Source organism: Diceros bicornis, chromosome 8 (genome assembly GCF_020826845.1).
Source record: "Diceros bicornis minor isolate mBicDic1 chromosome 8, mDicBic1.mat.cur, whole genome shotgun sequence".
In the NCBI taxonomy this organism is placed as follows: domain Eukaryota; kingdom Metazoa; phylum Chordata; class Mammalia; order Perissodactyla; family Rhinocerotidae; genus Diceros; species Diceros bicornis.
In genome coordinates this window covers 70,965,589-70,979,043 of record NC_080747.1, presented here as the reverse complement: position 1 = coordinate 70,979,043, position 13,455 = coordinate 70,965,589, and the positions used below count along the sequence as shown (strand labels likewise).

At 36.3% G+C, this 13,455-nt stretch overlaps 1 protein-coding gene across 12 annotated transcripts in view; it reads right to left on the bottom strand.

Moving 5' to 3' along the window:
* PTPN13 (protein tyrosine phosphatase non-receptor type 13) overlaps positions 1-13,455 on the bottom strand; it is a 206,755-nt gene that overhangs the window by 21,412 nt on the left and 171,888 nt on the right. For 11 of the 12 annotated variants that reach the window (XM_058547446.1, XM_058547451.1, XM_058547454.1 and 8 more), the window contains 8 exons: positions 12,734-12,892; positions 12,026-12,197; positions 11,715-11,925; positions 8,063-8,133; positions 5,067-5,128; positions 2,665-2,809; positions 1,883-2,020; positions 1,696-1,784 (listed from right to left, as the gene is read on the bottom strand). In XM_058547446.1, coding sequence (XP_058403429.1) covers positions 1,696-1,784; positions 1,883-2,020; positions 2,665-2,809; positions 5,067-5,128; positions 8,063-8,133; positions 11,715-11,925; positions 12,026-12,197; positions 12,734-12,892 — 1,047 coding nt within the window. The remainder of the gene's footprint in view (positions 1-1,695; positions 1,785-1,882; positions 2,021-2,664; positions 2,810-5,066; positions 5,129-8,062; positions 8,134-11,714; positions 11,926-12,025; positions 12,198-12,733; positions 12,893-13,455) is intronic. The other variant, XM_058547449.1, reaches the window with a different exon arrangement.

Sequence of the window (13,455 nt, the reverse complement as noted above, 5' to 3'; positions counted from 1 at the left end):
TGAGCTAACATCCACTGCCAATCTTCCTCTTTTTGTATGTGAGCTGCTGCCACAGCATGGCCACTCAGAGATGAGTGGTGTAGGTCCACACCTGAGAGCCAAACCTGGGCTGCCGAAGTGGAGCACGCCCAACTTAACCCCTAGCCCACTGGGGTTGGCCCCTGAAATATTTTTTTACAATGAGGATGTAATATTTTCATAACCAAAACAACAAAAAAGCAACTTGAATGAAGTTTTCTGGTATAAACTTTGTTATTATAGCTTAGTATAAATGAGAATCTATATTATGTTAACAAGCTGTTTTTTTAAAGAAAAGGTATTGGATATGACATTTTAAAAATGGAGATTAAAGATTTTTATCTTCTTAGTTAAAAGAGACTTCAGAACATACATTTTAAGAGGCACTTTAAATATTATTATTAAGAAAAATATAATTAAAGTTAGTATGATTTAAAATGTTCAGAAAATCTCTTTCAAAGAGCTTATTGTTATCATGATTAATATTCTGATAGCACGAAAGAACGTCTTAAGCAAAACCACCACAGTATGATACATTTTGAGATATTCAATATTTGTGTATTCACTTTTTAGACTATGAAATACATAGTCAATGGATATGTTTCCTTCTATTTATATACATTATTTTAAAATGTTTAATGAACATAATCATGTGTATATGAGACTGTGTGCTGGTATGTGCATGGTAACTACTGTAAGAATCCAAATCAGCTTAGTTTTGACAATTTTGAAGATGCTCAGTAGGAAGAGTAAGAAGAATAGTGAGGGAAATTATCCTAGAATACTGAGCAAGATCAGATTTATATAAATAGGATGACACCTAGTTTGAGCAGCCTTACATCTAATGCTTTTTCTTAGCTCAATGCTCCAGAAGATCTGAAATCTTAAAGTCTTAAATAAGAATTTGAAAAGTCTATCAATACATTTTAAAAAATTTTTATTTCCTTTTTTATTTGAGGAAACTTGAGTAATAATTCTTTACTAGGATAAAATGACTTTTAAATTGTAACAAATGAAATTAACCTTTTCACTCTAAATGTAATTTTTCAGTAAAACAGGCAATCATCTCAGCTGATTCCAACGTCTAGGTTTTGTTTTGTTTTTAAGATTTCAACAAATTTATATAATATATACTGAGCACTAGTTCCTGTACACTTTATTCTTACTAGTTTGAATCCAACTATTCCAAAGTATTATGAATCAGTCAGCTGTCCAAGTCTTTTAAAACAAGTCTCAACTAAAATCTCGGAGCAATCACAGCAAAAGCCAAGAAATAACTGGAAAAATTACATGTTTCCATGATAATTAAGACCAAGGTTCCATGAGGGGCAGGAGGGAGCATTCAAGGATGAACATGAAGTTTTCTACCCAGATTAGGTATTAACTGGAATGGAATCTTGGAATTCTCAACTTTTGATTATCATTTTTCCTGAATGGAAACCTTCACCAAAAGAGATGTAAAGTTGAGTTCCTTCTCTAAAATGAGTAAATGACATCAGTTCTAATTCTCACTGAGGTTACTAACCAGCATCGGGATATTATTTTTACCTCATGTCTAGGAGGGAAATTGGGAGGTAGGGAGAGGTAAGGCCTCAGCAGAGAAAGCAAGTTTTAAGTAAGGAGATATACAACTTAACAAGATATAGCATCCTAGAGTGTTTATCTAGTGACCCTTACCTCCGTAAAATCTTCAGGTAAAGGTGAACCATCACAATCTGTATCTTCTGCTCTCTCTTCAGAGAACTTCCCATTGGCTTTCAGTGCACCTGGGAGAGAAATAAATAGGCCAAGAGAAATGAAAACACTCCCTAGAGACCTTCCTGTACTCCTCAGTGTACCAACTTATTCATTCTGCTTCATCTACCTCGAACACAGGCATCTCCCGCTGCATTATTTTGGTTTAAAAGATTCTGGGCTTCCTCATCCACAACATCCAACAGAGACTGGATAACTTCAGCTTCCTGAGGATCATCATAAATATCACCTTCTTGTACATCAGCTTCTTGAAAAACAGTAATTTACATGGGTCTTATTTTTAAAACATTGATATGAGAAAGAGACAACGTGTCAAATAGAATATAGCAGGTCTTTCAAATTTTAAGCATCCATTTTGAAAAGTAGCCATGACTGGAAAAGTAGACTACACTGACGGGGACTAGGCGTTTTTAGTTCTAGAACTCCTCTGGCTGCTATGACAAAAGACCACACAAATAATACAGCAAAATCAACGTCTGTGATACACTTTTGCACAAGACATTAATAATTTAATCCTTATTTTCCTAAATTAATCCCAAATTATGAATTCATCAAAGAAATTCAACGAAAGAAGTTATGTTACAAAGATTAAGGATATAATAGAGGAGTCCAAACATCCCCAAGAAAAATTTTCTAAACTATTTGGTAGCCTTGAATTGCTGCTTCAAAGAACACAAGAACACTCTCAAACAAAACAGCCATCTTTTCAATTATTTAAAAATAGTTTTAAACTTAGAGATGAGAATGAATACTAGACATTTGTACAGTAATGCAGCTAACAATAATTAATATTACATTGTTCTTTTATTTCTTTGAACAATAATCTTTCCTTTTAAAGCTATAGGAACATATGAGGCAAATAAGAGAGGATACCTAATATTTCTTTATTACCTGAATTATCAGGGCATTTAGAGTAACTGGATGACTGATTTGGAAAACTATCTTTGGACAGAATCAAATTTGCTGATCCCTTCATCTGATAAGTAGAGCATTTTCCTTCATGGTACAAGACTTCAATTATTTCTTCCCCATTAGCCTAAAGTATAAAATCAAAGCAAATCATTAGTTTACTATCTTACTAACTTCCAGGATTGGGGAGGGACTGCACATTGGCCCTCCACGTCCTTCTCCCCTTCCTTCTTAGTACAAAATCCATTTCATATCTCCCCACCTTAGATCAGTGTTTCTAGGAAATACCAGTGCAATGAAGTGTGCAAAGGGGATGAAACTTTCCGTCATCAAATACGTCTGGAAACACTAGATTAAACAACATTAAATCAATATTTTTATTCGAAGAATTCTCACAATGCTTACTAATATAAATTTTGAGTTGCCAAAAGAGAAATCTGTTATTTTCTGTATACATACATATATATATATCTCTCTGCAGTATTTTCTAAACTTATTTGACTGTAGAAATCTCTTTTTTGAGGCATATTTTATGTGACTTGTCTTCATAGTACTTTTCCAGAAAAGTTTAACGGGACTACTAAACTTAGAAGTTGAGGCAAAAGGAAAAAAAATCAATCTTTTAAGTATTTGTGAAGCTGTTACACGGACATAGATTCCAGTTTAGTGACCTGATCAACTGTTAGGTATAAAGATTTTCAAATCTAGTCTAAATCTCATCTCAATTTAAGAAAAATAACAATGGGTTCATAACTGTAAAGTAATTAGTGAATAGAGTGCAACTTTCTAATTCAATGGTAAATTATGAAGCACTTCATGATGCATAGCCTATTAAAAGATAAATGATTTGGGCAAAAATGCAAAATTAAATGATTAGAATGAATTAAAATAATGTTATACAAATATACGGCAATTTACTCTGAAGATTTTTACCCTTTTTATTAAGATAAAAAGTAGAGACGGTAGATGCAATAGAACTATTTCTCCAAAAAGAGCGGTTACACAATGTCAAAAAGTTTCACCAGATTGTGAAAACTCCAATCTTCACGAGAAATTCATAGTGCAGACATCAGGATTCAAGGACAAGATATTGTTTGAGAGACTTCCTGGAAGATTTTAATTCCAACAAAAAATGTTCACAACCATGAATAACAAAGTCCTAGTTTCTATGGTTTTATGTTAATTTAAACAGAAACTCTACCCTTCTCCCTTTCAACAACATGCTGATTTTTAAAAAGAAAATAAGCACTATACAGCATGACTAACACTAGAATACATGAAAATTCAGTTGCTTCAGCTCTCTGAAATTGGAGAACTTCTAAATAGAGAATAGTGAGTGCTGCTGTATCTCAATCCACAAACACACAAATACCAAGAAATTTTTATTTTTGTGCCCCAATCATTTCTGCCTTATAATTCTTCTGCTGCAATATCTTTTTAGGACTTGCGAAACCATGTCACAAGTTTGAAATAACAAAGTGAGATGAAAGGCAGAGAACTTTGTGCCTCCGGTCACTACCTTCATCTTCTCCTCCTACACTAAATCCAGCTCACGTCCAGAAACCTTGTAGAGATGGTAAGATTTTCAGATTACTAGGACAGCAACGCCTCAGCTCTGGATTTTACGTGGAAAGACATTCAAATAGTGAGGTTCAGAACAGACTGTATGGGATGTGTGGGGGATGAAACAATTCCACAAAATGAAGATCCAGCTGTGATCATTTTAGAATGTACATTACTTGCCAAAAGAAAATCATAAAAAGAGATATCAGCCAAACAAATGGGCACACATGTAGCCTTAAAGAGAGAGCTTGAAGTGGAATTTAGTTATGCATTAAAATAGTTTTGTTAAATCACACCTAGATTTCTCTGTACTACTCTTAAATGATTTAGGTTCTTTCATTTTATTATGTGATAAAGCATTTTCTACGTCTTTCAAAAAGCAAGTAAGCCTATTTCTTTTGCCACTTCTGTTTTTCCTCACTAGTAGCAAAGATTTGTTATTTGAAAGTCACTGCTGGTCAACATCAACCAAAAGGACCAATTTTACTTTTAATTACATTCTTGTCTTCTGGGTATCTAAGAGACAACCAAAAGAACTGTGCACATTAATAAAAAATCCCAGCACTAAACTATTTACTTGAGTAATTAGCTTATTTAAGAGCTGAGTATGTGCCAAATTATGCAGGGTGACTCGTGTGCAGGCTTTATGTTGGGTGTTTTACTTAGCCAGGCCTATTAGTTCACTAAGATATATTCCTACTATCAATACGTCTATCTAAAAAGGCAAATATTTAAACGTGAAAGCAGTTTGGTTCAAGACACAAACAAGCTGGTTATTTAGATAAGGAAGTCTGACATGAAGCAGGAGGCCTTTTATTTACCTTGGAGAACGAATTATTAGGAGTGAGGGCAGGCTGGAAACAAGGCTCCACAGCATGACGAGCTGAAAGGAACAACACAGGAAGTGAGGGATGAGCCACTCAGAGCCACAAGAGGGACATCAAAATAATGAAAGAAATCCACGTTTCTGTGCACCTTCTTATTTTTACTAGTACACTAAAAAAGGTTGTATCATAAAGTGATTTAAAACCGACTAGATGGAACCAAATATCAGAGAAGGGTTTATCCCAAGGAAAAAGCCAGTTTCTTAAAATAGTTTGCATAAAAGCTGAGTTTGGGCTGAATGGTTCTAGTGTGGGATATTGAATATAAATTATCCCAACCGAATGGGAGAGACGTCACAGGTGCCGAACTATAGTCACTTTACTATTTAAGCGAAGATAGCGAGACTTTTATCTCATTGCATAAAGGTTATCAATTTAACACAGTAAAGTAAGTTATGGACACAACTGGAAAGGACTTTTAATACATGTCTAAACCAAATGTTAATTTTAAGTCTTAGCCATTAGTACAAAAATTCAATACATACATTAAAGTGAGATTATGTTTCTCTTACAGTTAAAAAGTCATATTTGAAAATAATTTGATTTATTAAACTATGTTTTCAAGAGATTTGACAGATCTGGTAGAGTTTAGAAAAGTTAAAAAGAAAGAAATGAAAAGAAGAAAAAAAGAAATACAGGTAAGTGTATTCAAGGACCTCTATTTGAGAATGACCTAAAAATAATTCCATTTAGAAAGATGAAGGTTGAGGGCCAGCCCCATGGCTTAGCAGTTAAGTGTGCGCGCTCTGCTAGCGGCGGCCTGGGTTCGATCCCAGGTGCGCACCGACGCACCGCTTCTCTGGCCATGCTGAGGCTGCGTCCCACATACAGCAACTAGAAGGATGTGCAGCTATGACATACAACTATCTACTGGGGCTTTGGAGGGAAAAAAAAAAATAAATAAAATTATTAAAAAAAAAAAAAAGAAAGATGAAGGTTGAAATGGCATTTTTAGGGATAAATTTCTATAATTAAGTGGATGATGTTATAAAAAGCCCAAGAATGCCATTTGATATTGCTTCCAGGAAATACAATTCATTATTAAACTCTTAAGAAAAATAATGAAAAACTATACCAATAACAAAGCACTGGTTCAAAAATATCATTGCAATAGTATAAAACACAATAGTTTATTATTTGTAATCTCTCCTGCCTGCTCCCCTAACTGCCCCTCCCCCTCTGTCTCCAGGCAACCACTGATCTGCTTTCATCACTATAGATTAATTTGCATTTTCTATAATTTTGAATAAATGGAATAACACAGTATGAACTCTTTTTTGTCTGGCTTCTTTCACTCAGCAGACTCATTTTGAGGTTATTTTAATTATGATGTTGCATGTACCATTCATTTTTATTGCTGAGTAGTATTCTGTTGTTTGGTTATATTACAATGGGTTCATTCATTCAATAGGTTTTGGACACTTGAGTGGTTTCCGATTTTGGCTATTATTACAAAGAAACCTGCTAAAAATATTATTGTACAAGTTTTTGTGTATGGATATATGCTTTCTTTTCTCTTGAGTAAATAAATAGGAGCAGAGTGGCTGGATCATATGGTAGGCATATGTTTAAATTTTCAAGAAATTGTCAAATTGTTTTTCAAAATGGTTGTACCATTTTATATTTCCATCACTATAAGAGAGTTCCTATTATTGACACTACATGATTTTCAGAATTCATAAAGAAATTAGTTCTACGGGAGTCAAGTCCAAGAATCCCATAAAGACAGATCACTAGGCAGTTTCTACACAGGGGCAAGGCACAGCTACTCTCTGGAGCTTTGAAAGTTACAAACAGGAGTTTTCCCAGAAGTCACTAGAAACATGCTCTCCTGATTGTTCTGTGACACGGTGTGTGACTCTAATGTGAACTGGAACTATTAGGGAGCAGCAAGAAGGATGCCTAAGGAACTCAAGACAACAGAGGAGGAGAGCAACAGACGTGCTGTAGCTTTTAGAAGATAATCAAACTACAGCTGCAATAGTGAGATTTCTTTCAGTTACTTTTGATATTTAGATACCACTGCCTGATAACCTAAAAGTTTGGTTATGTATGAAGTACTGAATTCACATGTCAAATACACCAATTTCAACCACATTCCCCTGTGCCCAACATTCTTATTATTATATTAATATTATCATTAAAAGCTACATTTACTGAGCCTGATTACGTAAATGAGAGCATGGAGTCAGACATCCTAGGGTTAAATTCTGGCTCTACCATTTATTAACTCTGTGAGCTTGGGCAAGTAATCAAACTTCTCTGTGCCTCAGTTTCCCCCTCTGTAAAAGGAGGATAATAGTAACACTAGTCTCACAGGGTTGTTGTTGTGAGGACTAAAGCACTTAGAAGAATGCTTAGTGCAGAATAAGCATTAAATTAATGTTAACAGCCGCCACAACTAATACTACAATTTCTACTCTTATGCCAGAATGTAAGACAGATACTTTGTTTACTCATTGCCATATTCACAATGCCCAGAACAGTGCCTGCCACAGAGAAGAAATTCAATGACTGTCTGAATAAATTATTATATGACAATCACTGTGATGAGTGTTTCACATATATTAATTTGTATTTATGCCTCATTATAACCTTACAAAGTAGATATTAATAATATTCTTACTTTACTGGTAGGAAATAGAGGCTTAGATATGGATCAACTAACTTGTTAAGGTCACACAGGACTTATAAACTCAGGTCTACCTGGCTCTAAATCCCACGGTCCATGCTGCTCTACTATTTCCTATCATACACTGAATTTTAGAGATGCTTTTATTTAAATGTAATTTTTTCACTTAGAGACACCTTGCAAAACACTCTGATAGGGCAATAAAAACAGTTTAGTGATAGTTTCCAAACTTGCTTTTGGGGGAAAAAAAAATAATTACTTCTCCATAACTACTGTTGTCATAAAATGAATGTTTTCATACCATTGGCTTTGGTTGACTTTGGAGTTGAAACAGCAGACCTCTTGGAACTAGGGAACACTGGATGACCATCTCTGTGTTGAACAGAAAGAGAAGGCAAATGTAAATTATTTAAGATGTTTGTTTAAATATCCTTTTAGGGCCAGCCCTGTAGCTTAGCGGTTAAGTGCGAGCGCTCCACTACTGGCGGCCCAGGTTCGGATCCCAGGTGCGCACCCACGCACCGCTTCTCTAGCCATGCTGAGGCCTCGTCCCACATACAGCAACTAGAAGGATGTGCAACTATGACATACAACTATCTACTGGGGCTTTGGGGAAAAAAAAAAAAGGAGGAGGATTGACAATAGATGTTAGCTCAGAGCCGGTCTTCCTCAGCAAAAAGAGGAGGATTGGCACGGATGTTAGCTCAGGGTTGATCTTCCTCACAAAAAAATAAAAATAATAAATAAATAAATAAATAAATATCCTTTGAACCATCTGTTAACTATTTAGTCTCAGGAGTTTTATTTTGGGTGGGCACCCCCTGAAACTACAGACAACATTTTAGCAGTCTTTATGTTTTTTCTGGAGGGAGATAGTCTTTGCGTGTGTGTGTGTGTGTGTGTGTGTGTGTGTGAGGAAGATCAGCCCTGAGCTAATATCCACGCCAATCCTCCTCTTTTTGCTGAGGAAGACTGGCCCTGAGCTAACATCCGTGCCCATCTTCTGGAGGGAGATATTCTTGACCCAAAAAAGATTAAGAATCGCTTCTTTACATAATCTTTCTTTGGGTTTCAGTTGAACACATCACCATATTTTCCTTGTCATTTTAAATTCTGGTATTACTCATGATGTAATAACTTAGTTCACTGTCACTCAGGGGACAGTTCAAAGATAACTTAGAAATCATCGATTACTAAGTTTTATATATCTAAAACCCTTTTTCTTTTAAATTATTTAAAGTGAAAATTTATTTATTTTTTTTAAGTGAAAATTTAGACAAAATACATACAGTCATGCATCCCCTAACAATGGAGATATGTTCTGAGAAAGGCATCCTTAGGCAATTTCGTTGTTGTGCGAACATCGTAGAGTGTACTTACACAAACCTAGATGGTATAGCCTGCTACACACCTAGGCTATATGTTGCTAATCTTATGGGACCACCATCATATAAGCGGTCCATCGTTGACTGAAACATCGTCATGTAGTGCATGACTGTATATTCAGAGGATTATAAGAAGAATAGTACCACCCAATGTGAAAAATAGCCAAAAGGACAGCACCTTGGAAACAGAGGATTAGTAAGCAATCTTACTGTTGCTGCTATCTGAGAGAAAAGGGAGGTGGCCTAAAGTATATGGTGTTGGGAGAAGCAATTTGCCACAGGCCCTAAGCATCCCTGTATAGTCTTCCTAGGTACCCGAGAAATGCAAGGCCCTGACCACTTTTTATCTGGGCCAATTCTCAAGGCTATGTTTGCAGTGACCAAGCTTGAGGGATGACGCAACCTTTCTTCCCAAACAAAAAGCAGGCTTCTTACAGGCTGCCGTAAAGGGGCAGGTTCCCAGGCTCTTCTTATAGTATTCTTCTCTTATAATACAACCCACTGTGTGTGCAAGAATCCATTAGGCCCACAGGTGTCATCTCCACTGGACGCAGAGGACGTGTGGAAGTGACACCAATACCAGGTCATGCTGCTTTCGGCGTCATTAGTAATCAAGTATTTTCTCTCTGATCTAGGAGTTTTATATCTTCTACCAGAATCCATGAAACAATAACTGGCTAGCTTATTAGCCTGCAAGTAGGGTAAAATCACAGACTCTTTACAGTTCTTGACGTATATATAATTACAACAAACATACACGCCTCCATTATTGCTACCCTGCGGACTGTAAAGAGGGCAGATAGACACAACAGCGGAGAGAGAGTTGGAAGAAGAATGAAGGGGAAAGTAATTGTGACTACCACTACTATAACTTTAGTGACCACAGCCAAGATAAAAGTAGAAAGACAAAAGAAAGTGATTTCAGGGCTAGGGTAAAGTGTGCTCTACTGATTTTGAGGCAAAAATTCAGCTAGATCTGTGATTAGCAGAGATGTTAATTTTCACAAAAATATATTCCAGGTTGTTTGAACACTTTCCTCCCCCATTAATTAACACTCAGCTACACCTATGAAAATAACTGTATGCCAATTCACTTTTTACATTCAAGGAAAAAAGCACACAATCTAACTTAAAGGTTTAGAAGGAACAACTAAGTTTATAATCAAATGATTTAATTAATAGTTCCTATATTTTGAAAGACACCTATGTAAAGCTCACCATGTATCATAGATACAAATGTATATAATGTAAGTCTGTAAGCTAGAAAGCCTGGATTTATGTACATTGTGGTAGGTACAATAATGGTCCCCCATAGACGTCTACATTCTAAACCTCAGAACCTGTGAATATGTTACCTTACATGGCAAAAGAGATTTTGCAGATGTGAGTAAATTAAGGATCTGGAGATGAGGAGATTATCCTGGATAATCTGGCTGGGCCCAATGTAATCAGAAGGGTTCTTATAAGTGAAAGAGGGAGGCAGGAAAGTCAGAGTCAGAGAAAGATACGATGACAGAAGTAGCGAGTTCTGTGATTGCTGACTTTGAAGAAGCAAGGGGGCCATGGGCCAAGGAATATAGGCAACCTCTAGAAGGTGGAAAAGGCAAGGAGATGAATTTTCTCCCAGAGCCTACAGAAGGAATGCAGCCCTGCCAACACCTGGACTTTTAGCCCACTGAGACCTATTTTGTATTTCTGACCTCCAGAACTATTAAGATAATAAACTAGTGTTGTTTTAAGCCACTCTATTTGTAGTAATTTGAAACTAATACATATTTTCAATTTATTTCTATTATTAAGTGAAAGAAAAGTTACTATTAGCATTTCTTATAATGTAAAATTGTAATAAGGTATAGTGGATGTGGTAAGTCCATGCCTCATTGGTTGCAGACATGAGGTTTGGGTAGGACTGATTCTGTTCCAGCTCTGGGAATGGGCCAGGACTGGCCGAGGCCAATCAATATATTCTTACCCCTTTGTATCAGTTTAGGGACTGGCCTTAACTTAGGTCTAAGATAATCAGCATACAGTCCTTGCTTTCCCATGGTTAACTGGTGAGACTTTGGTTTGAAGACTGCTCTGGGTGGTGTGGTATGCAGGTGTGAGGCATGAAACTGATACAGCCATCTGACTACCATGAAGGAAACACATACACAGAGGAGAGAATAACTGAAAACAGCAAAGTAATGGACACAGAGCCCCAATCAAATTTCACCTGAATGACTACCTTATCTTTGGACTTTTTTAATCATATAAGCCAGTAAATTCCCTTTCTTATTTAAACCAAGCTGAGTTGTATTTTCTGTTATTTGTAACTGAAAACCTCCTAACTGACAAACGTGGTAACCACCCCTATTAATAACTGCAAACATGTATCCAAACAATTCAGGTAAAGTGCTCTCAGAATCTCTTGTCCATCAGGAAATCCGTTCTAACTTTATTAACTCCTGCCAGTTTAGTCTGTGAATTACTAATTCAGGAATATCTTTTTAAGAGAACATAAGCATCATCAACAGCCTGAAATGCATGCGTGCACACAAACAAAACCCACAAATAATTGCAGAGTACCTTGTTGCTTTCAGCACCACTGAAGGAAGTGACATGTCTAATGTTCTCTTAGCTTCTTCCAAGGTCAATCCTTGTGTGCTGACTCCATTCACATAGTGGATGATGTCTAACAGCTGGAGATTACCCTCCACGGCTGCCACTGACCGAGGATTGATATCGCTAATATATACCACCTGATGAAGGCTGTCGTGACCTCCAGATAAGGAAAAACCTGCAGGGAATAGAAAATATTTGTTTCCTTAGTCCTAAGAGTATTTACTTTTAATCTAGGCTAGAAAATCACACTGCATAAAGCTTGAATTTGCATTTACCCAACTCCTCTTTGTTGCACATTAATGTAATGTCAGGTAGCAAATGAGGCAGCACTGGCATTCGGGGTAATTCTAGAACTCGTCCAAGAACTAATCTGACTGTCTTAGGTGCAGCTCGAAGCAGATTCACTGCATCTGTGTGAGTCATGTTTGTAACATCTGTATCATTAACCTACAAAAATGAGAAAGGGGCAAAGTAGGATTACAATTTTTGGAACTAGAGAAGTTGCCAAGAAAATACAGTAATCTCCCTAACTTTTTACATAATATATATTAGTCATTAAGAGATTCACAAAAAAGTGGTCTCTAATTTATTGGTATTCCTTTCACTGTGGAAATCATGAGCACAATGATCAAGTATTTATAAGTGAAATAATAATGTAAGATACCTAACAAATGCATCATTATTTTGCTAATAGAGGAAATTTATCTTCATAGTAATTTAAGAAACTTTCTGTCTCTGAGACCCAAGATAGCTTGTTTAATGTTTTAACTGAGATTAGAGGGACTTCCAAATTAAAAAGGGAACTTGAAGCATTTCCCAAACTGTTAACTATATAAAGGCCTTTCCTTTTAAGAGGTGAAGAAAAACACAAACCAAACAGAGAAATGGAGTGTTACATTAACTCAACCTTCTTTCTCTTCCTTCTCCAGCCTGGCTTGCTCTTTGGCCACATGTGCACAAATCCACTCCACTTCAAGTCTCACCTTTATGAGCCGGTCCCCAGGTTTTAGCCTTCCATCACTTTTGGCTGGATCCTGAATGACATCGTGAACATAACAACCAATACTCTGATTGCCTTTGGTTACTGTAAAACCCAGGCTTCCTTTTTCTGATTTAATTAGGGTAATGAGGAGTTCTACCTCCTAAGGGAAGAAAACAGTGATTTCTTTAGGTTGTCTATCTTGCCCTACAGACAAACAAAAAGACGACTATTATCTTCATTAAATAACAGAGGAAGAAACCAAACCTGAAAAGGTTACTTATCTCGCTTAAGTGAAGAAGCCAGGTCTATCCAACTCTACACAGCCCCCACGTAAAAGCTGGGTGTAAATACGACATTATGTGTCTGTCTAGAGATAGCTGAGAGAGAACTTAGTCATGCCTCAATTCTTGTAATTTCAGGATAAACAAGGACATATTAGTTGTTATACTTTGATGATCAAAGAATACTTTTTGAGGGGAAGGTTCAGAAAAATTCTTCATAAATTTCTAAACCATCTTGGTGCCAAGAGCCACAAAAGAAAGTCTTTTGTAGGGGTGTCTTTGGTTGATTAAATATCACAACTTCATGTATTTAGTTGTGTAAAAAAAAATTTTTTAAGACTTCAACTGAGACATAAAGGTTGCTTACAGCTTATAGGAGTGATGACAGATTTCTAAGGAAGTCATTCAAAGACTATATTCACACTACTGCTGAGAATGAAAC